General features: G+C 54.5%; 11 protein-coding genes across 11 annotated transcripts; 8 read left to right on the top strand and 3 right to left on the bottom strand.

The window, feature by feature from the left end:
* Positions 1-34: 34 nt before the first annotated feature.
* BDY24DRAFT_373156 (GMC family oxidoreductase) lies at positions 35-3,418 on the top strand. Its single transcript, XM_076638262.1, has 10 exons — positions 35-426; positions 674-827; positions 913-1,003; positions 1,107-1,633; positions 1,723-1,927; positions 2,003-2,270; positions 2,344-2,415; positions 2,504-2,597; positions 2,685-2,870; positions 2,958-3,418. Exons 1-10 carry the CDS (start codon positions 331-333, stop codon positions 3,182-3,184), a joined length of 1,920 nt encoding a protein of 639 aa, XP_076501030.1. The 5' UTR covers positions 35-330; the 3' UTR covers positions 3,185-3,418.
* On the top strand, positions 3,418-6,031 carry BDY24DRAFT_373148 (uncharacterized protein). The gene is made up of 6 exons (XM_076638261.1): positions 3,418-4,255; positions 4,336-4,544; positions 4,628-5,038; positions 5,137-5,359; positions 5,439-5,498; positions 5,579-6,031. Exons 1-6 carry the CDS (start codon positions 3,805-3,807, stop codon positions 5,689-5,691), a joined length of 1,467 nt encoding a protein of 488 aa, XP_076501029.1. The 5' UTR covers positions 3,418-3,804; the 3' UTR covers positions 5,692-6,031.
* BDY24DRAFT_1886 (uncharacterized protein) lies at positions 5,634-8,165 on the top strand. The gene is made up of 3 exons (XM_076636383.1): positions 5,634-6,659; positions 6,735-7,576; positions 7,638-8,165. The coding sequence occupies exons 1-3, from the start codon at positions 5,991-5,993 to the stop codon at positions 7,786-7,788; spliced, it is 1,662 nt and encodes a 553-aa protein (XP_076501028.1). The 5' UTR covers positions 5,634-5,990; the 3' UTR covers positions 7,789-8,165.
* A 361-nt stretch (positions 8,166-8,526) lies between these two features.
* Positions 8,527-9,524, bottom strand: BDY24DRAFT_373140 (uncharacterized protein). Its single transcript, XM_076638260.1, has one exon. The coding sequence runs from the start codon at positions 9,190-9,192 to the stop codon at positions 8,542-8,544; it is 651 nt and encodes a 216-aa protein (XP_076501027.1). The 5' UTR covers positions 9,193-9,524; the 3' UTR covers positions 8,527-8,541.
* On the top strand, positions 9,525-13,648 carry PRP6 (U4/U6-U5 snRNP complex subunit PRP6). The gene is made up of 13 exons (XM_076638259.1): positions 9,525-9,688; positions 9,758-9,949; positions 10,088-10,201; positions 10,316-10,511; positions 10,599-10,691; positions 10,782-10,891; positions 10,980-11,172; positions 11,253-11,379; positions 11,461-12,046; positions 12,137-12,395; positions 12,489-12,867; positions 12,996-13,261; positions 13,362-13,648. Exons 1-13 carry the CDS (start codon positions 9,582-9,584, stop codon positions 13,512-13,514), a joined length of 2,775 nt encoding a protein of 924 aa, XP_076501026.1. The 5' UTR covers positions 9,525-9,581; the 3' UTR covers positions 13,515-13,648.
* Positions 13,649-14,036: 388 nt separating this feature from the next.
* NAR1 (iron-sulfur cluster assembly protein NAR1) lies at positions 14,037-16,380 on the top strand (the record flags this gene model as incomplete). Its single annotated transcript, XM_076642874.1, has 5 exons — positions 14,037-14,057; positions 14,148-14,240; positions 14,336-14,529; positions 14,610-15,092; positions 15,219-16,380. The coding sequence occupies 5 exons, from the start codon at positions 14,037-14,039 to the stop codon at positions 16,378-16,380; spliced, it is 1,953 nt and encodes a 650-aa protein (XP_076501025.1).
* A 1,217-nt stretch (positions 16,381-17,597) lies between these two features.
* Positions 17,598-21,022, top strand: JEN1 (monocarboxylate/H+ symporter). The gene is made up of 22 exons (XM_076638258.1): positions 17,598-17,823; positions 17,925-17,932; positions 18,022-18,038; positions 18,109-18,133; positions 18,222-18,229; positions 18,297-18,382; positions 18,470-18,474; positions 18,560-18,638; positions 18,716-18,837; positions 18,905-19,023; positions 19,100-19,222; positions 19,305-19,532; positions 19,618-19,625; positions 19,687-19,764; positions 19,840-19,864; positions 19,943-20,003; positions 20,081-20,118; positions 20,182-20,190; positions 20,263-20,312; positions 20,387-20,502; positions 20,606-20,652; positions 20,729-21,022. The coding sequence occupies exons 1-22, from the start codon at positions 17,728-17,730 to the stop codon at positions 20,911-20,913; spliced, it is 1,533 nt and encodes a 510-aa protein (XP_076501024.1). The 5' UTR covers positions 17,598-17,727; the 3' UTR covers positions 20,914-21,022.
* A 6-nt stretch (positions 21,023-21,028) lies between these two features.
* Positions 21,029-23,263, top strand: BDY24DRAFT_1727 (uncharacterized protein). Its single transcript, XM_076636269.1, has 5 exons — positions 21,029-21,789; positions 21,862-22,097; positions 22,188-22,271; positions 22,346-22,427; positions 22,522-23,263. The coding sequence occupies exons 1-5, from the start codon at positions 21,307-21,309 to the stop codon at positions 23,113-23,115; spliced, it is 1,479 nt and encodes a 492-aa protein (XP_076501023.1). The 5' UTR covers positions 21,029-21,306; the 3' UTR covers positions 23,116-23,263.
* Positions 23,264-23,289: 26 nt separating this feature from the next.
* Positions 23,290-24,476, bottom strand: BDY24DRAFT_373124 (DUF427 domain-containing protein). The gene is made up of 5 exons (XM_076638257.1): positions 24,367-24,476; positions 24,210-24,296; positions 24,023-24,107; positions 23,643-23,925; positions 23,290-23,544 (listed from the first exon to the last, which is right to left on the bottom strand). Exons 1-5 carry the CDS (start codon positions 24,429-24,431, stop codon positions 23,522-23,524), a joined length of 543 nt encoding a protein of 180 aa, XP_076501022.1. The 5' UTR covers positions 24,432-24,476; the 3' UTR covers positions 23,290-23,521.
* A 384-nt stretch (positions 24,477-24,860) lies between these two features.
* BDY24DRAFT_410992 (zinc finger MYND domain-containing protein) lies at positions 24,861-25,869 on the bottom strand (the record flags this gene model as incomplete). The annotated part of the gene is made up of 6 exons (XM_076642873.1): positions 24,861-24,919; positions 25,014-25,032; positions 25,094-25,272; positions 25,391-25,415; positions 25,484-25,650; positions 25,755-25,869. 6 exons carry the CDS (start codon positions 25,867-25,869, stop codon positions 24,861-24,863), a joined length of 564 nt encoding a protein of 187 aa, XP_076501021.1.
* Positions 25,870-26,075: 206 nt separating this feature from the next.
* Positions 26,076-26,613, top strand: BUR6 (negative cofactor 2 transcription regulator complex subunit BUR6; the record flags this gene model as incomplete). Its single annotated transcript, XM_076637172.1, has 4 exons — positions 26,076-26,148; positions 26,270-26,363; positions 26,455-26,509; positions 26,593-26,613. Coding segments are annotated over 4 exons (243 nt in total), but the record flags the coding sequence as incomplete, so codon positions are not given.
* Between the last annotated feature and the right edge of the window lie 349 nt (positions 26,614-26,962).

The raw sequence follows: 26,962 nt of genomic DNA, 5'->3' as shown, positions 1-26,962 counted from the left end.
GTTCGCTTCTCGCCTGCTGGGTCAAGCACTATTTCCTGAAAACACGACGACCATGACTGTACTCAACATGCTGGAAAGTAGCTGGCGTACGAAAAAAAGCTCGAACGAGCTTGTATATCGTCGAGGCGGGCAGAATGAGCTCTCGAACTCGATCAGCCCTCTGTCGAGGTTTCGTTTCAGCCTCGACCTTCTCGCTTGCTTCCTCCAACTACATCTTGCTCTCTAAACGTCCACTAGCATCTACTCGACTGCCAACTATCCATTACACCACCACCTCGTTCCCAATCCACCTCGATCCGTGCCTTCTTCTCTCGCTTGTTCGGGAACGTCATGCCTTCTTCCCTCCCCATCCATCCTCTCTCCAAGCTAGGTCACCCTGATCCCGCTCAAGCAACAGGCGGCAAGTTCGAGTACGATTTCATCATCGTAAGTCCGTGCTCGATATTTCTGAAGCTGTTTGGGGATCGAGGAAGCAGGAGGGAGGAAGGAAATGAGCTCGACGAGGAGAGGGAGGAAGGAGGTTGAGCTCGAGGACGTCGAGGACGGACGAGCTCTCCTTCCCTTTTGAGAGATGATTTCCGATCTTTGGGTGCTCGAAGGCCTCCTCCTATATCCTCTCTTCGATCGTCGAGCCTCAAGCTGACCCTTTCTCTTCCCTCTTTGACGATCTCAGTGCGGAGGAGGAACCGCTGGTTGCGTCCTCGCCTCCCGCCTCTCCCTCCTTCCTTCCAAACCCAAGGTCCTCTTGCTCGAACGAGGAAGCTCGCTGCACAAAGGATGGGTCTCTGGCGTCCCCTTGCTCAGTACAGCATGGCAGAGTGATAAAGGCGAGCTCAGCAGCTCTCCGAAGAGCAGAGTGGATGCTCGAGCTCACCATCGACCTTGCCTCTCCTGCGCTTGATCTTCTCACAGCCAAATCCTACGCAATTCAGACTGTACCTCAAGCGGGGTTGAAGGGGAAGAAGGTGACCTTTGCTGGAGGAAAGATGATCGGAGGGACGAGGTCAGAACGTTTCATCTTCCTCCGTCTCTCTCACCTCAGCCTTCGACGCGTCGAGATATCTCAAAGCCCACTCTGATTCGCCTTTATCACACTCCTACTTCAGTCGTATCAACTCCTCTCTCTACACTCGAGGGCTTCCCTCCGAGTTCAACGCTTGGAGCACGAAACACGACCTCCCGTCCTGGTCGTACTCCGCCGTCATGCCCTACTTCGCCATCTCTCAAACCCATCTCCCTCTACCCTCAGTCCTGCCACCCACCGTCACTCCTCACTCCTCTACTCCAGCTCTTCCTGCTTCCCTCGGTCACTCAGGTCCCTGGAAGACGTCGACGCCTCGAGCCATCAACCACCCTCCCGTCGTACCTTTCATCCAAGCGGCTCAGTCGATCGGCATTCCTCTCGTCAGTTCTCTAAACGATCCGGAGTGCAGTGCGAGCGCCGTTGCCGTTCATGATCTGACGGGAGATCAAGGGAGGAGAGGAAGCACTGGGGAATTCCTTTGGGGAGACTCGAAGACGAGCGGATTTGGTGAAGGGCTGAAGGTTGGAATCGGTGCGGTTGTGAAGAGGGTTGAGGTTGATAACAAAGGAAACGTCACAGGAGTTTGGTTTGGAGAGGACGATGGCAAAGGTCAGTCTTAGCACGAGGAGAAGAAGGCGACGTTCGAATTGCTTTGGCCTGACGCGCCGCCGACTCCTCCTTTGATTATTTTCCTCCAGCCGACTCGTCTGGGTACTTCGCTTCGTCCAAGAAGGAGGTCATCATCTCATCCGGAACCATCGTCTCTCCTCAGATCCTTCTCCTCTCCGGTATCGGTCCTCGAGCAGAGCTCGAAGCTCTCGGAATCGACGTCAAGGTCGACCTTCCTGGAGTCGGAAAGGGTCTCGCAGATCATCTTGGAGTCTACCTTCCTTACAGCGTTCCGTGAGAAAACACTTCTTTCCTCATCATCATTTTCGTCTTCGATACTAAACATGTCTCTCTCGTTTGCACTCTCAGCTACACCGACTCCCTCGACCGAATTGAAACCTCTCCTCTTCACGCCATGGGTCAACTCGCCTCCTTCATCACCTCTCGATCCGGAGCCTTCACCTTCCAAGGATCTCAAGCCTGCATCATGACCTCTTCCTCGCACGTCCCAGCTCTCCTCGCCGGAGACTCGCCGTATTCGAAGGACCACCCACTCTGGACGAGTTCGAGAGACGAGAACGAGATCCCCGACTTGGAGATCTTGCCGTTGCCTCTTCGCTACCACTGCTCTCTCGATGTGAGTGTTACCCTTGGCCCGCAAGTCTTTTCGTTCTAACAAATCTGACGCACGTCTCGGTCTCGTCCTCCAGGATGGGAAACCCGACGGAACGACGCCGGATCTGCTGAAAGGAAAGTACGACAAGTCGAAGGGTTACTTCACCGTGAGTTTTGCCCTGTCTCTGTAGAGTTATACTTAAACTCCATCTGACACTTGTCTCTGTCCCTCTCTCTCTCTCTCTTCTCCTTCAGCCCATCGTCGTTCTCGTCACGCCGAAATCGAACGGATCCGTCACCCTCAAGTCCAAGAACGTCTTCGACGAGCCCGTCTGCGATCCTGCTTTCCGTGAGTTTCGAGTCACTCTCCCTTTCATCTCGAAGTCGAGAGCTCTCTCTGATGCGTTCTTCCTTTCCGTTCCCTCGCCGTCCTCAGTCTCGCATCCCGACGACGTCAAGGTTCTCGTCAAAGGTCTCAAGCTCGCAAGGAAGATCGTCGAGAACATGAAGGCTTCAGGCTACCCTGTCGAGCCTCACGGGAAGTTCTTCCCGTGGAAGGAAGGGACCGAGACGACGGACGAGGATCTCGAGGACTACGCCAGGACGTGGGGGTCGCCGTGTTGTGAGTCTCCTTCCTCGATTTCTTTCTTCTCGAACTACCTTTCATCTCACCCTACTGACTCCCCTTTGCTTCTTCCGTCCTCGCTAGACCATCAATCTTCAACGCTTCGACTCTCCTCGCCGTCGGAACCTCTCGGCGTGCTCGACGAACGACTTCGAGTCCGAGGAACCAAAGGGTTGAGAGTCGCCGATGCCAGCGTCTTCCCCGAGGTTTTGGCTGCTCATACGCAAGCAGCGGTGGTTATGGTTGCTGAGAAGTGTGCGGCGATGGTGGCAGAGGATTGGAAGGTAGAGGAAGGAGAGGTGAAGGTCTAGATGGTCGAGGCTGCAGGTCGTCGCGTTCGTTTTGCTGGTGCTTCCTTGCTTTTTTAAGCAAACATATCTGTTACCCCTTCTCTCCCCCGAGACTTACACATATCTACTCTGTAATGATGCTCTCCCGATCTCTGTATCCTTCGAGAAGGAAGTCTTTCCTTTGAACAGAGACGGTTACTTTTCGGTCACTCTGCTCCCTATCTTCCCTCCTCACCCTCTTCCTTCATTACAGACGCTCAGTTAGTACCGGTAGTCGAGAAGACATCAACCAGAGGCTCGACTTGGATCTCGAGGGAAGTCGAGGTGTGTTTCAAGCGAGGGGATGAGATCTCGAAACGAGAGGGGAGGTGGAAGCTCGGCTTGATTCTGGAAGGGCTCTGATCGTTCCTCACCCCAAACCTCCAGCACCTCACTGTTCAACAGTTCAACATCGACCTCACAAGGGCTTCATCTAACTCCCCTTGGGTGTTACCCTACTTCCAACTCGCAGAGATCTCAGCCAAAGCTCGTCCCTTATCCCCAACTCGCAACGGTCGAGCTCACCCCTCCCTCCCTCCTCCGCCCTCTCCTTCCTCTCGCTCTCTCTCTCCACCTCTCCTCAACCACCTCAGCCCACAACTATGCCTCCCGTTCAACCCCCCTCCAAGATGCCCAAAGGACTCACTCCGGAAGAGAAGAAGGAGTACCAGAAGGAACGGAATCGAAAGAAACAAGCAGCCTTGCGAGCTCGGAGAGCCGCCAAAGGAAAGGAGGAAGCAGAGGCAGCTTCTCCCTCTCAAAGTCCTCCTATCGCCAGCACCAGTAACGACGGATCAGCTCGACCTTCTCCGTCTGCTTTAAGGGGAAGCTGGAACTCGTTGGACGAGAGCACGAGGGTTGGTTTTGTCGAGGCGTTGGCGAGGAGCCACGCAGAGGTTGCGAGGTTGACGAGCACGGTGGGAAGGCTGGTTGGAAAGCTGGCAGAGCTTGGTATAGATGATCAGACGATAGGGATGCTGCTGAGAGAGGGTTCTTGCGGGACTCCTTCGTCGAGGCAGTCACCATCGTCTTCGCTCTCCTCCCTCGCTGCAGGTTCGTCTTCGCTCGGTCATGCTTGATAATCAAGAACGAGCGCTGATTTCTTCTGCTGCTTCTTCCTCGCTCTCTCATAGACTCGCCCACTGAGATCCCAGATTCTCACCCCAGCTGTTTCGCCAACAAGGAGCAGTCGATGCTGTATATGCTGGCGTCGACTTCCACCTCCTCTCCGTCCCAACTCGACCTCGCGTCGGCTCCTCCTCCTCCTCCTACTCAACATCGGTCTTCCTTCCCGACTTCCAACCATACTTCCTGGAGTAACGAGTCGTACAGCTGCCCCTCTGTACGTAAACTTCCTATCGTCTACTCTTTCGAGCTTTTTTCCTGACTTCTTGCACCCTCGCGTCCCGTCTCCTTTCCTTTCAGACCGTCGACCCACAACCTCTCTCCTTCTCCGAACCTCTCTCGATCAATCAACCCTACCCATCGGTCGACTCCTTCGCACTTCTTTCTACCTCCCAGTTCAATCCTGGCCTCGACGCCGAGATGCTTCGTCAAGCTCTCAACCTCACTCAGCAACCCGTCCCCTCCCCTCTCTTCAACTTCAACCCCTTCGCCCAGACTGAGACCCTCGGAGGGACCTCCTTCTGGCACCATCAACAACCTCCTCGACAACAGCAGTCCTTCCAGGAGTCCCATCTCTCTCACAACCTCCCGCTCCAAACGTCTAAGGATACCTACCTCGAAACGCTCTTCGAGCTTCACCTCGCCTATCGCACCAGTCGGAGACGATCTCTCGCAAACCCTACGTATCATAGCACTGTTTCGGAAACTGCTGTTCGTCCTCCCATCGCTGTCAAACATGCTTGTCGCTCGAGGACGAACCCGTTCCTGACGCGTCTCGTCTCCCTGCCTCCGTCCCTCTTCTTCGACAGATCAAGGAGCTCCAACTCGTCATCCTCCGACTTCTCACTGCGAGCTCCGACCAACGAGACGCGTACATCTGCACCGACGCGCCACTCTCGGCAGCAGATCAGGCGTACCTCGTCTCCGGAGAGGTCGACGAGCGTTTGACGCTCATCCCGACGCGTCCCATCGTCAAGGTCATCTCTGGCAGGACAGCCCACATGTACGATGTGGCTACCATGGTTGCAGAAAGTGAGTTCAGACTCTCGTCGTCGAGTACACCACTCTCGTTGAGATTCTCGCTGACTTCTCCTCTTCCTCATTCAAAAAGTCATCGAAGGAACGAGGATTTTCGGAGACGTTTTCGACATCTCGGGATGGACGATGCCCGGTACGTTTGAATCCTCCTCCCCGGTCCTCATGAGTCTCGCTCTCAAACTGACGATGCTTTCGCCTCCCTCGTCCCGCTAGGTACCTTCTGGAGCGACTACAAGTTCGAAGTACCGGACGAGCTCGCCGGAGTTTGCGTCCCGACCGATCCCAACACCATCCCTGTCGGCCTGCGAGGCTCGACGATTCGGTGAGTGTCTTTCGTCCGCTCAAGCTGTCAGACGTCGTCGCGTCGCGTACATGCGCTTTCGAAAGACTGAAACTTTCTCCCTCGCTCTTCCTCTCCAGGGAAATCGTCTTGAAGACGGAACAACCAGGATGGAGAACTGCAGGACCGTTCCCTCTCGCTCCTTCCTCCGAGCCGGTCTGGAATTGGGATCAGAATTGGGTCGAGGGAGGGATGGACGGGAGACGACCGATCGGTTCTTGAGGTAGCGGGTGTTTGAATTTTTTGGGGCCATTTCTTCTAGCTTTACCTTTAATTCGAGGGGCGATGACTCTGGGCTATATAGACTTGTTGTTTTATCCGGGATCGGCTGAGGAGAGGCGCAAAAGAGACGAGGAGAAGGAAGTCGAGCTCAACTTTCTCCTCCTCCTTCTCTCCTCCCGACTTCGATCAACGATGGATACGGATCTTCCTGACTTTCTTTGCTCGTCTCTACCCTCTCCTTCTCCCTCCCGTCTCCCTCCAAACATCGAACCCTCCTCCTCAGCCGCTTCTCTCTCCCACCTCCCTCTCGTTCTCCCCGACGGTCGATCCATCTCCCTCCTCGACCCTTCCCCCTTCGAAGAGCTTCCCGCCAGGACCAGACTCCCAGAAACACAGGCAACCATCCTCAACGCAGCAATCGAGTGTCTCTTCCTCCCTCCCTTCCATCAAGGATCTCAGAAGGATCGAGTCTTGAAGCAACTCGCCACCTACCTCTCGTTGCCCGTGAAACGAGTCAGGAGGTTCTTCGCGGACGAGGAGAGGAAGACAGCCGCTTTGAAGAAGAAGGAGAGGAGTGAGGAGGCTGGGAAGAGGAAGGGGAAAGGGAAGGCGAAGGCTGGGGGTGGGATGGCTGGGAAAGGGAAGGAAAAGGAAAGGGAGGTGGAGGAGGAGACGGAGGTGGTCCAAGAGGTCGACGTCAAGAAGCAGAGGAGGAGAACCATCAAGAAGGATGTACGTCCACTTTCACGTCTTCTTCGTATAGAAGCTGACGTCGAGCTGATCGAGTTTCTACTTGTCTCGTCTCAGCTTCTCTGCCTCGAAGAAGCATACAGCCCAACCGCCTCGTCCTCTGGCCTCCTCCCAGCTCAACCGTCCTCCTCCCTCACGCCACTGCCCTTCGAACGATCCAAATCGCCCTTCCTCCTCTATTCCTACGACCCAGTAAGCCAGAGAATCGAAGTCTCGGACGTCAAGGAGCTCCTCGCAGATCTTCTCCCTCCTCGACCTCCTCAACCAACTTCCCTCAGCCAACAGCTCGTCCCGGACGAATCCTCCTCCTCCTCCCAATCCAACGCCATAGCAGACCTCATCGACTACGAGGTACCACCGCAGGAGGCTCTCATCCCCGTCGGAACCTTGATCTTCGATCCCAACGCTTCCTCCGACTTCGTCGTCGCTCAGCATCAGGCGCAGGAGTTGAACGCGTCGAAGGATCACCTCTCGGACTCACTCTCTGTACTCATCCCCGAGAACGGTCCTTCCAACGTGCTTGACCGACAGGACGATCTTCTCTCTTTCTCTTCGGTCGACGGGGGACTCGAAACCGCCCAGCAGATGCAGCCCTTCTCTCAGAATCAAGCAGCCGTTGGATTCGAACGATTCGGATCCTCCTCTCCTCTTCTATTCAGTTTCGACCTCCCTTCGCCTACCTCAGGACCCAACTCTCAGCAGACCCACAAGCAACTTGGATCGAACTACTCGTCGCTTCTTCTTCCGAGTCCATCGATCAAGCCGGTCGTTGTCGTCGAGGGAGAGGTGACGGGAGGAGACGAGGATGTCGAGATGTTGGACCTGGAAAGCGTCGCAGGAATTGTGTCGGAGACGGAAAGAGATGAGGAAGCCTGGGTGGAGTTGGAGATTAAGTCTGAGTGAGTTCTCTCCCCAGTTCCCTTTTTCGACGAGCATGAAACTGACTCGACGCGTTCTCAGAATCGAGCCCATCCCAACCGTTCCCCAAAGCACCCATACCCACATCACACCCATCGCTCGACGAGTCAAGTCTCTTCCATCCCGTCTCGATCCTCTCTCATCTTCAACTCATCGACCACTTCACCCTCTCCGATCTCAGCAACTTCTTTGAAAACGACCACTCTCGCACTCCCACGGCTCTCTTCAGCCCACTCGCGACCTCTCCTTCCTTCTCTCAATCAATCCCACTTTCGACGGCGCAAGCTGTACCACTAGCCCATCAAAGAGGCCGAAACTCGAGACGGAGAGCGTTGCAGACGAGGAGAGGGAGGAGAAGGAGAGTGAGTTCAGGCGATCACTCGCCGCGTCGAAGAACAAAGCTGACCCGCTACTTCTTCTTCTTCATCGCTTAGATGAACTGGTGACGTCGAGTTTGGATGGGACGTTGGTGGTGATGGAAGCACTGTTGGAGTGAACTAGCTTTTCGAGTGAGAGAGGCGGAGAATCGGACCTGAGCATCGATCAGCATTCCTTCAAAAGATCGATAACCTTGATCCTTACCGAAACCTAGAGTATCAGCTATCGTTCAAACTTGATCTGATTCGGTGGCCTCGACTTTCTGACCTCTTGTCTGAGGGAAGGAAGGAGGCGAGTCGTCTTTCGAGCGACGAGCGAGGACGCGTCAAGTCTGTCATGAATCATGCGATGGACGTGTACGACAGGTGGTGAAAACTCGCCCGATAGAAGGTGTTCACATTCACGAGGGATCTCGAAACCCTGAAGAAGCACTGGGATCCGATGAACTCGAGGTCGATCTCCTCCCTCGCTTTCCTCTCTCTCTCCATTCTTCCTCCTCCCCAAACGACCTGAGAGCAATCATGTCCATCAATAACGAGATGGTTAAAATGCAAATGATGTAGTCCCTTTATACTGCTCCTATTCGAGCCATAGAACTCGGCTGCAACGAAGCCCTTTGTGAGGACGCGACCGTTCCCTCGACGCTTTTCTCTGCTTGAAACTCTCCCCCGACTTTATCCCAATCTCCGTTGGAGAAAAAAGAGAGACAGAAGGGGAAGAGAAGAGTGTGCGAAGGGAGTCTGGAAGCTTTGGTTTGAGTGTGTGCTCTGCTGGGGTGTAGGTTCCCTGGGGCGAACGAACGTCCTCCCGAAACGAGGTGGGTTGAATCGAACCGACGGTGAGGAAGGAAAGAGACGTGACTCGGGGAGGATTTTTGAGTTGCGAGAGCGGGGTTGGGGATACGATGGGATAAGATTATAGTGGTGGGAGGAGAGGAGGTGGAGAGAAGAAGAGAGAGTGGAGGGAGGAGGGAGGAGAGGAGAGCGAGCTCAACGGAGACGCTTGAAAGACGCGAGGGGAACGATCCATGCAAGGCTAGGGGGAAGCTCGAGTACACAGCGCTCCCCTGCCATCCGTGAGTGGCCCGAGGACGAGGGAGAGGTGTGAGGGAGGGTGAGGTGGTCGAGAGAAGCCTGGTCGAGCTGACGTCTCGGAGGAGAGTCCATAAACGAGCGGTGGAGGGTCCCAGTTGAGATTGACGAGGAAACATACGGTCCATGGAGGACGTCCTGGCGCCTCAGATGATGAAGATCGAGGAGGTGAAGGTGAAGAAGACGAGGGAAAGAAGGGAGGGGAGGGGGAGGAAGGAAGGAAGGAAAGAGAACGAGCTCAGAGTCTTCCTTCCCTTCTTCTCTTCCTCTCCCTTCTGCACCGCTCGTTGGGAGAATGAATACGGTCTCGTTGCATGACGCCCTCCCCGAGAGTATGGACTACAAGCAGAAACCTTCCTGATCGATGCTGGCGGTTGGGATGCAGTCGACTGAACGGGAACGAAATCGAGAGCAAGTCGAAAACGGACTCGCATCCCTCCCCCTTCGCCTCCACCACAACCACGACCTTCTCCTCCTTCCTCACTTCTCGTAATCTCATCAGGAGGATTCTAGGACCATGTCCAACAGTTTCCAGGCTCTCAACGCTTCTTCTGGACGAGTGAACAAGCTCGCTTTCCTCACTCAAGTTGCACCAACAAACTGGGTGGGAGGTCTCGGTCGAGGGTGAGCTCTCTCTCCTTCTCTTCTATAGCAATCCAGCTGCTGAGCTTGCTTTAATCTTACGTCTTACAGAGCTTCCGGATTCACTACTCGTTCCGATATCGGTCCCGCTCGAGAGGGTCCCTCAGCAGAAACCGTCGCGGCAGCGCAAGCAGCACGAGGAGAGGAGATCGTAGAGAACCCGGATGCTTACGCAGATCCTGACGACGAGAAGAACATCTTTGCTGGAACAGTATACGAGCAGGATGATGAGGAGGCTGATAGGTAAGTCCACTGCACTCCTCTGCGTGGTGTGAAGATGGAAAGGAGGAGGGAAGGGAGGGAGGGAAGGAGCGAGTGAGCTCAACGAAACAAGACGAGAGCTGACCTTCCCTCTTGTCCCTTTTTCTTCCAATCTTACAGAGTCTGGGAGTCCGTCGACGATCGTATCGACCAACGTAGAAGGGTTCGACGAGAGATTCAGGAAGCTGCCGACCTCGCAGCTCATCGAGCAGCTCAGCCCAAGATCCAAACCCAGTTCGTCCCCTCCCTTCCTCTCCTCCCCCTGCCCTTTCCTTCAGTCCACCTATCTCGAAACATCCTCCCCCTTGGAATCTATGCTGAACGTCTTCTTTTCCCTCTCATCACCAGGTTTGCCGACCTGAAACGAGGACTTACAGCTGTCACCGACGCCGAATGGGAATCCCTTCCTGAGGTCGGAAACCTCACTGGAAAGAAGCAGAAGAGGAACCCGAGGTTCGAGAGGGACTACGCCATGCCGGATAGTGTTACTCTTGGACATCTCGCTTCGACCAACACGGTTGGAGAGTTGACGGATGCTCAGATGGTCAGTCCTTTGCCACGTCTCGTCCTCCAGATACCCCTCTCACTCGAGCTGACCTCGCTCTTCCTTCCTTCTTGCTTGCTACTACAGGGAGCCGATACGCCTGCTGCTACTGGCACCATGACTGATCTGGTGGAGATTGGAAACGCTCGAGACAAGGTGCTGTCGTTGAAGCTGGATCAGGTTCGTTCTTCTTCCCTTCGCGTTCTTCGTCTTGCTTTCTTCGTCCTGACGGAGCTGACCACTCTTTCGTTGCCCGTCCTCCTTTTTCAGCTCTCAGCAGATACCGCCGCCGCCGCTGCCGGGACCTCGTCGACTATCGATCCCAAGGGCTACCTCACCGATCTCAACTCGATGGTCGTTCAGTCGGACGCACAGATCGGGTAGGTTTCCTCCGTTCTTGCCTTCTCTCGTTCTTCCTCTTTTTTTGAACTGACAAGTTTTTGTGCACTTGTCTTCTCCTTTTCGTAGAGACATCAAGCGAGCTCGAGCTCTCCTCGACTCCGTCATCAAAACCAACCCGAAACACGCTCCAGGATGGATCGCCGCTGCTGCTCTCGAGGTTCACGCCAAGAAGATGGTCGCTGCTAGGAAGATCATTGCGAAGGGATGTGAGATGTGTCCCAAGAGCGAGGACGTCTGGCTGCAGGCTGCTGAGTTGAACGTGAGTCTCGCTTTCTTTCTCCATCTCCTCTCGACGCGTCCTTCTCGAACCCGAGCTGACTTTGCTGCTTCTCCCGACAGATCCCCGAAAACGCCAAGAGGATCATTGCCAACGCTGCTCGAGAGCTTCCTCAGTCGGTCAAGATCTGGATGAAGGCTGCTGCTCTCGAGACGGACATCACGAGGAGGAAGAACGTTCTGAGGAAGGGTGAGCTGCTTTCGACCTCTCTCGTCCTCGTTCGTCCGACTGCAAACTGACCGTCTTCTTCTCCCTTTTCTTTCTCCTCAGCTGTCGAGACGATTCCTAACTCCGTCACCCTCTGGAAGGAAACCGTCAACCTCGAAACCGATCCTGCCGACGCTCGAATCCTCCTCGCTCGAGCCGTCGAGTTCGTCCCCTCCTCCGTCGATCTCTGGCTCACCCTCGCTCGACTCGAAACTCCTCAAGCCGCTCAGATGGTCCTTAACAAGGCTCGAAAGACGATCCCTACCTCCCACGAGATCTGGATCGCCGCCGCTCGTCTCACGGAACAGACTGGAGATCCGACGAAGGTCGAAGGAATCATGGCGAAGGCTGTTGCTGGGTTGGAGGCGAAGCAGGTGATGATGGATAGGGAGACCTGGTTGAAGGAGGCTGAGAGGTGTGAGTCGGAGGGAAGTCCTGTGACGGCGAGAGCGATCGTGAAGGCGACGTTGCATCTCGACGTCGAGGAGGATCAGAGGATGAGCACTTGGATGGACGACGCTGCCAGCTCAGGAGCGAGAGGTCACTTCGAGACGGCTAGGGCGATTCGAGCGTACCTCATCAACGTCTTCCCCGACAAGAGGCAGGTTTGGTGGGAGGCTGCCAAGTTCGAAAAGGCTCACGGAAGCTAGTGAGTCGAGTTCCTTCATTTCGACGCGTCTCTCTCTCTCTGGTTCGACATCTCGCTGACCGGCGTCTTCGTCGTTCTTCTTTCTCACAGCGACGATCTTCAAGCTCTCCTCGCCAAAGCCGTCCTTCACTGTCCTCGAGCCGAGGTCCTCTGGCTCATGGGAGCGAAGGAACGATGGCTTCACGGCGACGTCCCCGGAGCTCGTCAAACCCTTGCCGACGCTTTCCAAGCCAACCCCGAATCGGAACAGATCTGGCTCGCTGCTGCTAAACTCGAGGCCGAGAACGGAGCGATGGGTCGAGCGAAGGAGTTGCTTGCGAAGGCGAGACAGACCGCTGGAACGGACAAGGTCGGTGTTCTCTTCCTTTCCTTTTGCCCTTCGCCGCTCGTTCCTTCGAGTGATCAGATCCCTAACCTTTTATCCGTTCTCTCTCTTCGACAGATCTGGATGAAATCCGCCGTCCTCGAACGTCAATCCGGCTCGCTCGACACCGCTCTCTCTACCCTCGACGAAGGAATCGCCAAGTTCCCAAACTTTGCCAAACTCTACATGATCAAAGGCCAGATCCTCGAATCCCAATCCAAGAACCCTCAAGCTCGAGAAACCTACACCAAAGGAGTCAAGGCCTGCCCGAAATCGACCGCTCTCTGGATCCTCGCGTCGAGGCTGGAGGAGAAGGCTGGGGTGGTGATCAAGGCAAGGAGTTTGCTGGAGAAGGCGAGGTTGTTGAATCCGGCGGATCAGGATCTGTGGGAGGAGACGGTGAGGGTTGAGGAGAGGAGTGGGAGTCTGGCTCAGAGCAGGACGATGTTGGCCAGAGGTGAGTCGTAGCGTCTCTTCTTCGCTCCGTTGCCTTTCTTCGGATCCTTTTTTCGTCCTTCCTTCCTTCCTTCCTTCCTTCGAAACTGACCGCCGCCTCTCTCGTTCGTTTCTCTTTATCGTCCACAGCTATCCAAGAATGTCCTACCTCGGGACGACTCTGGGCCATCTCGATCTGGAACGAACCTCGACCTCAGCGGAAATCTCGCTCCGCGGACGCTCTCAAGAAGACCTCGGACGACGCCAACATCATCACCGTCGTTGCTCGTCTGTTCTGGGCCGACAGGAAGATCGAGAAGGCGAGGAGTTGGTTCGAACGAGCCATCAAGCAGAATCCGGACGTTGGAGAGAGTTGGGCGTGGTGGTACAAGTTTGAGCTGGAGTATGGAACTGAGGTGAGTCGAAGAAACTTTCTTGTGCCTATCTGCTTCGTTCGAAGAGCCGAAACTGACTCTCTTCTCGATCGTTCTTATTCGACGCGTCGTTACTTCGCAGGAGCATCGTCAAGCTGTCGTCGCTAGGTGTACCGCCGCTGATCCTCGACACTCTCCTGTCTGGCAGTCGGTTTCGAAGGATCTGGCAAACCAAGGGAAGCCCATCGGGGAGATCCTCAAGCTCGTCGAGGCGAAGCTCGAGTCGGTTCAGTAGATACGAGGTTCGAGACGCCTCTCGAAGGAAGTGGCGCGTGTCTCTCTCTCTTTCGACGCTGTAGTTTTTTCTCCGAGTCTTTCTCTGTGCTCTGCTCTGCTCTTTTCTCATCTCTACTATGAACTCACGATAGATCTTCTTGCTGCGATCGGAAAGAAAGAGAGAATCGGAGGGAGAACCGAAAGGTGGAGGCGTTTCTTCAGACGAACCTCGAAAGCGACGACTTTCGTTGGACGACCTCCTTCTTTCTTTTCCCTTCTAACGTCGACACCGAGCTTCGTTTCTCTTCCGTTCTCTTCAACACCTTAACCACAACTTACTCAACTGCATACGACTCTCGTGAGTATTGAAAACTTTCTTCTCGAGCTTGAGAAGAGCTCTGCTCTCCGGATCCAGCCCCAGCTGATTCCTCTTGGTTGTCCTCCCTCCCTCTCCTTCTCACCTCGGTTTCTATAGATTCCAGGCATTCCAATCGTCTCTCTTTGGTTCTGCTAGCATCTTCAGCTCTCCATCTATCTCGCCATGGCTTTCTCTGCCACTCTCGTAAGTTTTTCCTCCCTCACGAGCTCTTTTGAGAAAGTTGAGCTCGTTCGCTCGCGCTGCTGACTGACCTCTCTCCACCTCTTCTCTCAGACTTTGAATGATCTGAACGATTATCTTGCTCCTTCTCAAGTCTGCATCAAACCCATATCAGTAGAGGAAGAGGTAGAGCAGGTCGATGGGGCCGTGAGTACAAACAATCAAAATCTGCGACAAGAAACAGGAGGGAAGGAAGGAGACCTCGAAGCTGACCAAAGGGCCTCGCCTTTCCTTTCTACCAGAAAACGTCTATCCACATCGACTCCTCTACTGGAACCTACTACGAGATGGCCTTACCGTCTACTCTCCCTTCCACTCTCGCTGCTGGAACCAAACGAGCGGGAGGAGAGATTGCTTCCTTCTCTGGAGCTGGGATCGAGGAAAAGAAGAAGCTCAAGAAGGCGGAAATCAGCTTGAACGATTGTTTGGCTTGCTCGTGAGCTCAACCTTCTCTCTCTGTCTCTCCACTATATTACTGACCTTTCGCTTCCCTTTGTTCGTTGTTTGTCTCTTTAGTGGCTGCATCACCACCTCTCAGGAACTCCTCCTCCAAACCCACTCGCTCACTCCTCTCCTCGACATCCTCCATCCACCCCCAGACTCCTCCCCCTCCTCTTCAGCTCCCAAGCTCCCCTTCATCTCCATCTCCCCTCAATCCCTCTCCTCCATCTCTGCCTCTCTTCCTTCGCCTATCCCTCTCCCCATCCTCCTGCATCGAATCCGATCCTTCCTCCCGTCCATCGGAATCCCTCACGTCGCCGACCTCACCTTTGCGCGTCACATCTCCCTCTCCGAGACGGTCAGGGAGTTCAACGAGAGGAAGCAAGGACTGGAAGGCTCGGGCGGATTGCCGATGCTGGCGAGTGCGTGTCCTGGCTGGGTCTGTTATGCGGAGAAGGCGCACGGAGAGGTGTTGGACAAGGTGGCGAGAGGGAGGAGCTCGATGGGGATTATGGGAGGGTTGGTGAAGGGTTGGTGGGCTAGAAGGAATGGAGTTGAGTGAGTGAAAGTTTTGTTTTTGTTCGTGAGAAGGAGGGAGGAGAAACAAGGAGCAGGAGCTGACTCTCTCTTTTTGACGCGTCGTTCTTTCCTTTCCTCTCCCCTCCTCCCTCCTCCATAATCCAGCCCCGAATCCATCTACCACGTCTCGATCCAACCCTGCTACGACCGAAAACTCGAATCCTCCCGAACCCAATTCATCTCCTCCCTCACCTCCCAACCCGAAACCGACCTCGTCCTCACCACCGGCGAATTCGACTCCTTCCTTCGAGATCACAGCTTCAATCCTCTCGTTCCAGCACCAGGGGAGGACCAGCTCGTTCATCTTCTTCAAACGCAGGCGCAGACGGGTCAAGGATGGGAATGCGAAGGGTTCCCGTCGATGTTGGATCATCCCGGGTCGAGCTCGGATTCGTACCTCCACAGCTTGCTGTTCCACCTCATCGAGAGCTACCCTCCCGAGACGCTGGTGCTTACGACGACGCCGATTAGGGGAAGTCCGGATTATATCGAGTACTCGCTCGCTACCTCCTCGTCCAACGCGGAGGCTTCCTCGTCGAACTCGAACTCGGTCGTTCCTCCCTCTTCCACCTCCTCCAACTCCTCCCCAGCAGCCTACCTCCCTCTCCCTCCACCCAACACCGTTCTCTTCAAAGCAGCCAAATGCTACGGCTTCAAAAACCTCCAAAACGTCGTTCGCAAGACCAAATCCTCCTCCCTACCCTCCTCCTCCTCGATGATCACCTCCCGGCGACCTCCTCCGAAGGGATACGACTACGTCGAAGTCATGGCTTGTCCGTCTGGATGTGTCAACGGAGGAGGACAACTCAAACCTCCCAACACCAACGCGTCGTCGGCTCCCGCGTCCGTCACCTCCCTCCCCGCTCCCACCCCCCAAGTCGAAGCCAAGATCGACGAGGAGGGGTTCCCTCGTCCGTGGGAAGCGATGGATACCTCTGCTGCTCAAGTAGTCGATGCTGAGATGAGGTGGTCGACGAAGGAGTGGGTGGCGCGGGTGGAGTCGATCTACTGGGGAAGGGAGCCGGCTCAGCTTGCTGCTGCTGGGGAAGGAGCTGTAGCCGCGGTCCCGTTGAAGGTCTCGAAGGAGACGGCGAAGAGTCTGAGGGGCAGGGGAGGGGTTTGGGAGGTGGTGAGGGAGAGGGAGAAGGAGGTGAGGGAGGAGATGGGCGGGGTGGGAGGAGAAGGGGATGGGTGGGTTAGGACGAGTTACGAGGAGATCAAGCCGGAGGATGATGGGATGCTGTTGGGGAGTGGGGTTGTTTGGTAGGAGTAGGGTGGTGTGGAGAAAGGAGACGGAATCTATGCTGTTTCATCTGACTTTGGGTTCGACGTTGAAGGGAAGAGAGAGAGGAGAGGACGAGGACGATCTGGACGCGTTTCGGTGGAGGAGATTGGAGCGTGGGATTTGGAGCCGTTCGTGTTCACGAAGACTGACTTCTCTTCCTCCCCAACCTTTTGTTTCCTCACTGCGTTTCCGTCGCTTAGATCTCATCGAGGACCTGGGTTTGCTCCTGGGAATTAGAGAGGAAAGTCGGAAGGACGCGTCGAGGAGGAGCGCTCGTTGGACTGTAGTTTGATTCAGGCAAGTCTTCTTTCATTCAATCGCACTCTTCATCCGAAAGAAGATACTTTACCTCTTCCTCTCAACCAGCGAATCGAGTCAAAGAGGGATGGAGGGCTCCGACGCGTCGTGAGTTTGACTTCAATCCATTCAATCGCGTTTCCCATCCCTTTCGCATCAGCTTCCATCAATCACGATTCTGATATGTCTTTTGCTTGTATAGCAGAATGTGCGCCTATACGAGATGTGAGCGGCGGAGGGAGGCCTGTCCGATGGGAGAGAGGCAACAAAAAGACGCGTCGAGCTCGACGACGTTGGGACGGCGAGTTTCTCGATCTGCCTGGAAACTCAGGCCTACATTAACTCAGCCCTACGTTCGATGCAGCCTCTGACATGGCCCTTTCTCACGTTCCCGTGTCCTACAGTCAGGATCCCATGGAGAGGGGAGCGCGGCTGTTCGTGTTTTGAGTTCGTCGGTCGCTTGTCCCTCTCCTGCGAAAGGTGAGTCTCTCCCCGTCTCTACCTCCTTCTGACAGGTTTGATACGCTACCTTTATCCTTCGGCAGAAATACTTTGCCCTTGACCTGACGTGGATTCAATTTTCGGAAGGAGGGATCGTCAATCATCGCTCATCTCTCGCACAGTGGTTGACCGAGGGAGAGCGAGTTTTCCTCGCTCTTGTCGGTTCTGCTTCCTTTCTCGCTCTATATTTTCATCGAGACGCTTCCTCTCCTGATCAAGATTTTCTCGGTCGTCTTCGGGAGGTCTCCAGGGCCTCAACAGGTGAGAAACTTGCTCTTGACCGCGTTCAGCTATTTCGAGACTAAAATTGACCTCGTTCTCGCGTTTTACAGACCAGATCCTTCCCTGGGCGCGCTCTATAGCGCTGTTAGTCGGACCTTATGGACCATCAGTCCGACCTTCCGAGCTGAAGGGACCTGAAAGTTTCTCGGGGACCCTCGCTGACCCCTTCCTCCTCTCCAACCACATCCCTCCCTTTTCTTCTTCTCCCCACTCCTCCCCCGTTCAACCCAACCCCAATCAACAACAAAGATGGGCCTCAAGGAGTTCTTTGGTGACTTGGTTCCCAAGAAGCACGACGACGAGTTCAACCACGAGGATGAGAAGCCTCTGTACAATCCACTCAAGGTGAGCGGGAACGAAAGGTGGAGGGACGACCGAGGCGAAGGCCCGAGTTTCGCTTTTCTCGCTGACTTGAACGCTTTCTCTCTTTCTTCGCATGCGAGCAGATCTTTCGGTGAGTGCTTGTTGTTGGCTCAAGAGGTGGAGAGACGAGCCGTAGCAATCGTTTCGATACTGACGTCCTTTCCCTCCTCCCTTCTGCAGGTTGATGACCCCCTTCGGTTCGCGTTCACTCTGACTTTGACGATTAACCCCTTTCGCTGAGTCCTTCTCTTGGCTCTCTATTTCTAGCGTGGCTCATGTACGCTAGTGGATTGTGAGTCTCCCGTCGAGGTTCTTCCAGCGCAAGGAGAGAGATCCCTGATTTCGCTTCCCGTCGACTCGTTCGCTTCGACTTCCTTCAGCTTTGCCTGTGAGTCCAATCTCTCGTCAAGCATCATGTTAGCTCGAATCTGAATCTCGCCTTTTCCTTCCAACAGGGACCATGGACGCCTGGGATTTCTTCTCTGTCTCGTTGACAGTTCCACTTCTCGCAAAGCAGTTTGGAAAAGACACGACCGACATTGTGAGTGCTTCTCAACGGCCTTCTTCTTTTCTCGGCCTGAAAGACTGACGAGCCCTTTCTATTCTACTTCTTTTCACCCCTTCGCAGACGACGTGAGCAGGATCTCACTCGTCGTAGTCTCGAAAGACGTTGAACTCGACGGCTGATCCCGTTTCTCCCCGCTCCTCCTTTTTCTAGCTCCATCACCTTGACTCTTCTTTTCCGATCTCTTGGAGCCGTTCTATTCGGTCTGTGTGGTGATCGATATGGCAGGAAGGTTCGTCTTCAGCCTTCCCGTCGTCGCACTCGTTTCGAAGCTGATCGTCGTTCGCTCGCGTCTTCGTTCCTTTCCAGTGGACGCTCGTCGTCAATCTTCTCCTCGTTACGGTCCTCCAAATCGGTAGTGGATTCGTCGAGACCTTCCCTCAGTTCCTCGCAGTTCGATCGCTCTTCGGAGTGGGGATGGGAGGTATATGGTGAGTTCCAGTCCTCGACTCCCGACGGCGACGCGTCCTGACTCTGACTCTTTCTTCTTTCGTCCAGGGGTCAATCGGCCGCTACTGCCATGGAAAACGTTCCTGTCCGAGCTCGAGGACTTATGAGTGGTATCCTGCAACAAGGTTACGCCGTTGGGTACCTCTGTGCTGCTTGTGTGAACCTCAGTGAGCTGGGCTTCGTTTTCCGTTCTCATCGCCTACCATTCTGCGCCAAACTAATATGCTTCTTCTTCTTGGACAGCCCTCGTCGAGACCTCTCCTTCGACCTGGCGTGTGCTCTTTTGGATGGGAGCGGGGCTGTCTTTTGCGGCAGCCGTTTTCCGAGCCTGCCTTCCCGAATCTGCTCAGTTCCTTCAGGCTCGAGGTATCTAGACTTACCTCTTCTTTCACTTCCCTCTACAGTGTTAGGGAATCGAGCTGACCATCTCTTCCTTCGTTGTCTGCAGCCGAAGTTCGAGAGTCCATCGCTCGAGGCGAAGTTCAAGAGGATCACAAAACAAAGGCCTTCATGAGAGAGCTGGGAGTCATGCTCAGATCCAACTGGCTTCGATGCATCCACGCCGTTCTTCTCATGACTGGCTTCAACTTTTTGAGTCATGGATCGCAAGACCTCTATCCCACATATCTCAAGTCCACCAAAGGATTCTCTGCGCACCAGGCGACGGTCGCGACGAGTAAGTCGCGTCTTTCTTGACTCGAAACGTCGAATCGACGCTGACCTCGATTTTGCTTTCCCTTCTCAATTCGTCTTGTCTGCAGTCATTGGAGTGAGTCGACCTCTCTTTCCGACATCTACAAGTATCGATCTGACTTCCTCGCTTCTCTCAGAACTGTGGAGCCATCGCTGGAGGAACCATCGCAGGCTACCTCTCACAATTCGCCGGTCGACGGCTCACCATGATCTGTGTACGTCCCCTCACTCGATGGACTCTGCTGAGCTCTTCTCGAGACTCTCATTGAATTCAGTTCTATCTCCAACAGTTCATTCTTCTCATCGGAGCCTTCAGTAAGTCCTGGCTCTTCTGTTCGATAACCGTTCGCTCTCCTGACGCGTCGCTCTTCTTCCACCGTCCCTCCTCTTCAGTCCCCTTGTGGATCATCCCTTCTGGATTCTCTAAGCTCTCTGCTGGGGCCTTTTGCGTTCAGTAAGTCTCAGACCGATCTGTTCAAACCTGCCATCAACGTCTTCGAACCTGACCGGCGCGTCCTCCTCTCCTTTCAGATTCGGAGTACAGGGAGCTTGGGGAGTGATTCCCATCTGTGAGTCATTTTTTAAAAGCAAACAGTCTTCGAGTACTGACTGATGTCTGCTTTTCTTCTAAGACTTGAACGGTTCGCTCTCTTTTTCCGCCGTCTCTCTCCGGACGACGAACTCGAGCTCATCGTTCGTCTTCCTTTCTACAGAGATCTCGCCTCCAGCGTTCCGAGGAACCTTCCCGGGAGTCGCATACCAGGTATGTACGCCCTCTTTCAACGTCAAACAGGAAGACCTCGCTCACTCCGCTTCTTCTTCTCTCGTCTCCCTCAGCTTGGAAACATGATCTCCAGCGCCGCGGCTCAAATCGAGTCGACTGCCGGAAAGACCCTTCGAACTGAACTGAACGGAGTATCTGTTCCCGACTATGCTGCTGTTCAAGGTATCCTGTAAGTTCCTGTCTCTCAAAACTCTCCAGCGTCGAGAGGTCCGCGACGCGTCCAACCTTTGCCGCCTTCGCTGACTTCCCCTCTCTCCCTTTCGCTCTTCCAGCATCGGAGTCGTCGCGGTGTGGACCATCGTCATGATCCTCTTGGGTGGTAAGCTCTAGCGTTTTTCGAGCGAGACTCGTTCCTCCGAGCTGACCTCTTCTCTTTCTTGCTCCTCTTTCCTCAGGCGAGAACCACGGAGCTCACTTCGAAACGGCCAAAGTCGGATTCGAAGACGGTGCTGGAGCTTTGGCTCCTGCCGATGTTCGATTCGCTGCTGGAGACTTCTCTGGAGACGGGAAGGCGGAGGTCGAGCACGACGAGGGAATGGTCGTCGAGAAGGCTGCCGGAGGAGCGAAGACTGCTGCTTGATCCTCGATTTTTATTGAGTCGTTGGGTCACTTTGGCTTGGTTTTAGGGCACTGCACTGTACAGCTTAGTCTTGATGAACGAACGCTGTTTGGATTCGCTCGAGGAAGGGAAGCGACGCGTCGATTGCGATTGCGAATATTTTCTCCTCCAGCCTCGCAATTTTTCCGTTCCTTTGCTTTGGTCTTTCAAGACGATGCAATCCAAGATCCGTCCAAAAGGTATAAGGTGGATTTGTAGAAGGAAAGATCTCTCCTAGTAGATTTGGCCGGTGGGTCGCCGAGGCAGGAGGAGGTGAAACCGTTTCGTTGGTTTCCTCAAGCTTCTTCTCCTCCTCCCCTCCATGCTCTAAAAAGCTTTCAAGCCACCTCTTTCCCCCTCCCACACCTCCGTACCATGCCCGCCGACCGTCCTTCTCATCAGTTGAATCCTTCGTTCCCTTTCGACCAGCGAAGGGGATCCTCCCTCTCTGCTTCCTCCTCCTCCTCCTCCCCTTCTCAACATCCTTCCTCCGTCCCTTCTCCCTGCTCTACTCTCGAGAGCGACTATCCGGAAACACCTCCTTCCTTCCCTCAACGTATCCCTATCCACGGCTTTTCGAATCAACAGCAACAGCAGCAGCAGCACCATTTCCCCCGACCTCTCACGACGTCTTCCTTCTTTCCAGGAGAAGCTCAAGGGCAACAGCACCAACAGCATCAGCAGCTTGGAGGATCCAATAGGGTCGGTGGAGACGGTTTCTCGAGACCGAGAGAGCTCTCTGTTGGATACGATCCAGGGGGAGGAGGAGGGGAGAGGAAGGTCTTTGAGGGAGGCGGAGGAGGTCAAGGTCGCTATTCTGCCTCGCCAGGATTCTCTCCTCAGGACCTAGTCATCTACGTGAGTTATCTACTTCCTTTCATCAACACACTCTCCGTCTTCTGACATCTTCATTTCTGGGCGTTCTTGTAGGGTCCCTCCGTCGAGTATGGCTTCAAGAGTCCCCTCCCACTTCCCCTTCCTCTCCCTCTCTCTTCCTTCACCTCTTCGAGAGCACCCGCAACCGCTCTCGTTCAGCCCTACTTCCACTCACCAGTCTCGCCCGCTCCTCCCTTCTACCCAAACTACCAAGGTCCACCAGTCTTTGAAGATCCAGAGAGACCGACTCAGGACGAGATTGAGATGTGGGAGTCCGAGTCGGAAGGAGGGTGAGCTCACCCTTTCTTTCCTTTTTCTTTCCCTCTTCTTTCCTCGTCCGAGCGAGAAGCTGATATTTTCCTCGCTGCCTGCATCGACAGACAACCACCTGCTCCCGATCGTACGCTTCAGATGCCTCCTCCGGTCGTCTACCGCTCAACAGCTTCGACGGACTGCAAGCGATGGTGAGCTCGACGCTCGTTTCTTTCTCTCGCTCTCGTTTCAGAACTGACTCTCTTTCCCTCTCTCTCCTCTTCAGCCGAAGTCACGCCGTAGACTGCGAGTGGCCAGGAGACGAAGGAGTCGGTGCCTGCTCAAACTGCTTCTTCTCATACTCGCTCGTAAGTCTCGTTGGCTCGTGTTCCTCCAACTTCAAACGGAATCTAATTCCACCTTCCAACCTCTTCTTCCTTTTTCTTCCCTTTGTTGCCACAGTGCGAAGCTTGGACTCCACCTCAACAGAACCAACCCTCGGACAACTTCTCCCTCTCCTCCCTCACCCAACAACTACCCAACGACGGCGAACGAACACCCACTCAGTCTCCCCGACCTCTTCCCTCCCAATCCTCCTCCCAGTCCCCTTCGACTTCCGCCTCACACTTCAAATTACCCTTGTCTTCGAATGAACCTACGCGGCCATCCCCTCAAATCCCAATCTCCTTCCTCCTCACCCAACCCTCCTCCGCTTCGTCGAGCTCCTCCTCCCAACCCGGTCGCCGGTCGTCCTCCTCGCCTCCAGCTGCCTCCTCCTCGTCCTCGTCTTCGAAGAAGAAACAAAGCGACCTCGTCGAAGGAGAGATGACTGAGCTCTTCGGGAGGGTCGTTCAGCTTCAAGCAGACGCCAACTCGAGTCTCGGTCAGGTCGTTGAGAAGCTTCGTTCGCCTCCCGCGGGAGGTTCCAAGTTGATGGAGGAGAAGGAGTTGATACCGGAGGGAAGACAGGAGACGGAGGTGGATAGGCCGGAGAGTGGTGGGTCTGGTTCTGTTTCTGGGTCGATGGAGGGGTTGGTGGATCGTAGGCAGTCGTAGTGTAGCTTCGAGAGTTTTGAAGGTTGTAGCTTCGTTTTTTGTTTCTCTCTTTGGGCTTTTTGTGTCTTCGCTTGCTTCGTTTGTTATGCCTCTACTTTTTCTTCTCCTTTTCGCTTGTATCCTCGCTCATAGTTTAGCATCTTCGTTTTCGCTTTCTGTATCCATCACGACCTTTCATATTCAAAAAAGCTTTCTTTACGTTGCAGAGGACGCGTCTCTCCCTTTCCCAGCTTCGCTTCTCCACCATGCTCCCTTCTCCGAGCACTCTCGTCCTTCCGATAACATTTTCCTACGAGTCAGAGGAACAGTACTAGGTCATGACTCGTCTGTCTCGAACGGAGAGAGAGAAGGCGCGAGGTGCGACTCGAACGGGTTTCGACGCGACGTCGCTGTGTCTCCACGTCCATCACCAGCCCCAAGTTCCAGGTCCTGAAGACGAGAAACGGACGACGATGAGTGAGTGACGTTCCTGGGAAACGGATATCAATAGAACCAAGCGAGTAAAGAAAGGAAAACCCCCGACTCACCTCCTTTCATTCCCTTCTTCCCTCCAGAAATGTCGCTCGTCTTCCACCCACCGTAGAAGTCACCCTCCTGAGGAATCACATCCTCCCCGTCCACCCTGCACACCCACTTCCCGTTCCTCCCGTCTCCTCCGTCGGAAGCGTAGAAGCTGAGGTACGAGGCGATCGGGGCGAAGGAGGCAGTCGGGGACGCGTAGCTCCAGATTCGAGATTTGATGAAGATCGGCGGAGAGGAGGATGAAGAGGAGGGAACCCGGAGGGTATGGTAAGATGCTCGACCTTTCCACTGCGACGAAACAGAAGACGAGGGAAAGGGGAGCGAGGGAAGAGACGCGTCAGTTCCAGCAATGCGACGAAGAGAAGAGGGAAAACGCTGAGCTGACCTCGCAGAAGGAGCTTTTCGACTCCAACTCAAGTGTAACCTTCGAGGAGAGAGATGAAGGTGGGAGGTAGTAGGTTGGTGGGTGACTGTTAGGTAGGAACGAAGAGGAAGAAGAGCGATCAGCCGCCGAGGATCAAGCGACGCTCCTCTCGAACGCACTGCAGAATCGAACCGAGAGCAGATCTCACCTCGTCTCAAGCACTCGATAGGCCTCGTTCGTCTTCGCTATCTCGACTTCTTCTCCTTGAGGATGGATCCAAACGACCTGGAGGGTTCTGAAAGCGGGAAGGAACCGAACCCGGGTCAGCTTCGTGGCATTTTTCCAGAAAGGCTGAGGGAGCATACCTGGGAGACTTCTGAAGCGCTGGTGGTCGGGGATAGTCCCATACATTCTCCATCTTAGTCGACATGGTTCTGCGAGCGAAACGAAACAGGTTGGAAGAAGAGGATGATGGCGGTCGGAGGGGAGGGATCGAAAACGAGTTCGTCGATCTTTCCTCTTCTTATCGTCGTCTTGCCAACCGCAGAACACTGAACGATCTTTTCGAAGCTCTTTTTAGACTGAAGGAGAGCCTGTCGAGACTTGATGAAGCTCTCCCTTTCTTTCTTTTCCGTCTTCAGGCCAGAACATCCCGTCGGCGGAAGGGCAAAGCGTCGCGTTCTTTCGAAACTGGAGCGAGCGAACGTGCCAATCATACATCCATATCCTGATCGAGTACGAGCCGAGAGGGGTAAACATGAATATAATCGTCAGAAAGAGCTCGATGAAAACAGAAAGAGAAGGGGAGAGGAGACAAACCGAGAAGTTCAACGACGACGCGACTCGGTGCTGGTTCCTTTCACCAGTTGGGCTTGAAGCACATCTTCTTGTGAGCAGGCCAGGCCTTCTTTTGATGAGCTGAGAAGGAGGGAGATATGAAGCCGGTCAGCGACGAGGTCCATGAGAAGAGAGGAAAGAGAGCGACTGCGAGACGAGACGCGTACCGACGGACAGACCTTGACAGCTTTGCACTGGAGAAAGAACAACAAGTCAGCTTCTATATGAGGACGAGAGAAAAGATCGTAGACTCACCCTCGAGAACATCATCATCCCTTCGGACGAGACGACGCAACCTCCGGACAAGGCGAGCTCGCAAGCGAGATGGAGAGGGACGCGACTCTTGGAGGTGCTCACGAGTCGCTTGAAGTTTCGTTGTTTGAGGCAGTAGGAGAAGTCCTCGAGATTCTGGATCACCTCAATTCGATAGAAGCCTACATAGGTCGTCGCAGGGATGGATCGAACGAAGAGGGAACCCGACGAGGAGAACGAGAGGGGAAGCGCGGACGGAGGAGGGACGAACGAGGAATACCGCTAGCTCGGCTGGATCACGGCCTGAGAGAAAGATCTCCGAGAACTAGATAAAACAAGCAATTCAGAACAGTGCGAGATGACGCCTAGAAGCTACAAGTCCCAAAAACTGACCATGGAAGTCAAGAGCTGAAAGTCCTCCGGAAGGGGTGGTTCCTCAGTAACAGAGTCGACGACGACTTCCCACTTGGCAGAAAAGTCCTCGAGAGTTCCCTGAACACCTAGAATGACCGAGAACTCGTCCGGAGTGCAGGGGAGGGGACGGGAGGCCATGAGAGGAGCTGTTCGAAGGAAAGCGAAGAAGGTTGGGAGGAGGTGAGCGCACGAGCTCAAAAGAGGGCGATTTCCTCCACTTTTTTGGCATCAAAATGACGAGAGAACGTACCTTGTACGCTGGGCTGTGAAGAAGAAACGAGGATCTCGCAAAGTAGGAAGAAGGAGAAGGTGGGCGTTCGAGTGGAAGACTCCTCGAAATGCGCTCGCTCGTGTTGCCCTTCCATCCACGAAGAGCTCTCCCCTTCAACATGAAGAAAACAAAACAAACCAAGGTCAGCTCAAGCTTTATCTTCAGCTGTATACATACTTCAGCTGACATCTCCCGATCCTCGTTCTCCTACAGTTCCCCATCGTTCGTCTCGCTCCGTCTACCTCTCAACCTCCTTCCTTCAACTTCACGAGCTCACATCCGTCCCCCTTTCTTCTCTAGTCTCGTATCAAGAAGATCATGCAGACGGACGAGGACGTAGGGAAGGTCGCTATGGCTACTCCAGTGCTGGTCTGTGAGTCCAGCTGCTCTCTTCGGTTGAGCTTCGAAGGGAAGGAAGAAGCGTTGAGCTCGAGCTGATCCTTCGTTTCTCCCACTCGCCTTTCTCTCACGTCCTTTTGATACTCATTGTTCAGCCAAAGCTCTGGAGCTCTTCATTGCCTCGTTAGTCAAGGCAGGAGTTGAGCAGACTCGAGAGGCGGGAGGGAAGAAGATGACTGCTTACCACATGTGAGCTTCGACGGTTCCTTCCTTTCGCTCCTCCATCCCTCGCTCGCTCTGGAGACGTTAGCTGACTGCTTTTCCCGTTCTGCTCTGATAGGAAACGAACCATCCAAACCAACGACATGTTTGATTTCCTTCTCGATACCGTCGCCGTTCGTTTCTTCCCTCTCCTCTCTCCCGCTCGTGCTCCAACTCACTCCCCCCTCCTCTTCCTGTTGCCACCTTCCACCCTCAGGACATCCCCGACCCCGTCGAGCCAACACCCAAAGCCAAAGCCGTTCGAGCTCCTCGTAAGAAGAAGGTCAAGGAGGAGGGAGGATCCGACGAGGACGAGGACGAGAAGCCTGCGAAGAAACCTAGGAAGAAGCCCACGCCCAAGACGACTGCTGCTGCTGTGAAGGAGGAGCAGGACGAGGAGGAGGAGGATGCTGAGATGAAGCAGGAAGATGAGGACGAGGATGAGGACGACGAGTAGGAGAGAAAGGAGCTGGCCTCTATGTTTTTGTACGATCCTTGTTCGCGCTTCGCTTTTCATGACTCTCTTGATCTCTCGCTCGGTTTCGTTGCGTGTGTTCAGATATCAAATCGAGCAAAAAGAGAAGGCG

This window comes from Mrakia frigida, assembly GCF_051309035.1.
Source record: "Mrakia frigida strain ATCC 22029 unplaced genomic scaffold BDY24scaffold_1, whole genome shotgun sequence".
Classification (NCBI taxonomy): Eukaryota; Fungi; Basidiomycota; class Tremellomycetes; order Cystofilobasidiales; family Mrakiaceae; genus Mrakia; species Mrakia frigida.
Note: the sequence above shows the minus strand (reverse complement) of the source record. Positions and strands in the feature narration are given on the sequence as shown.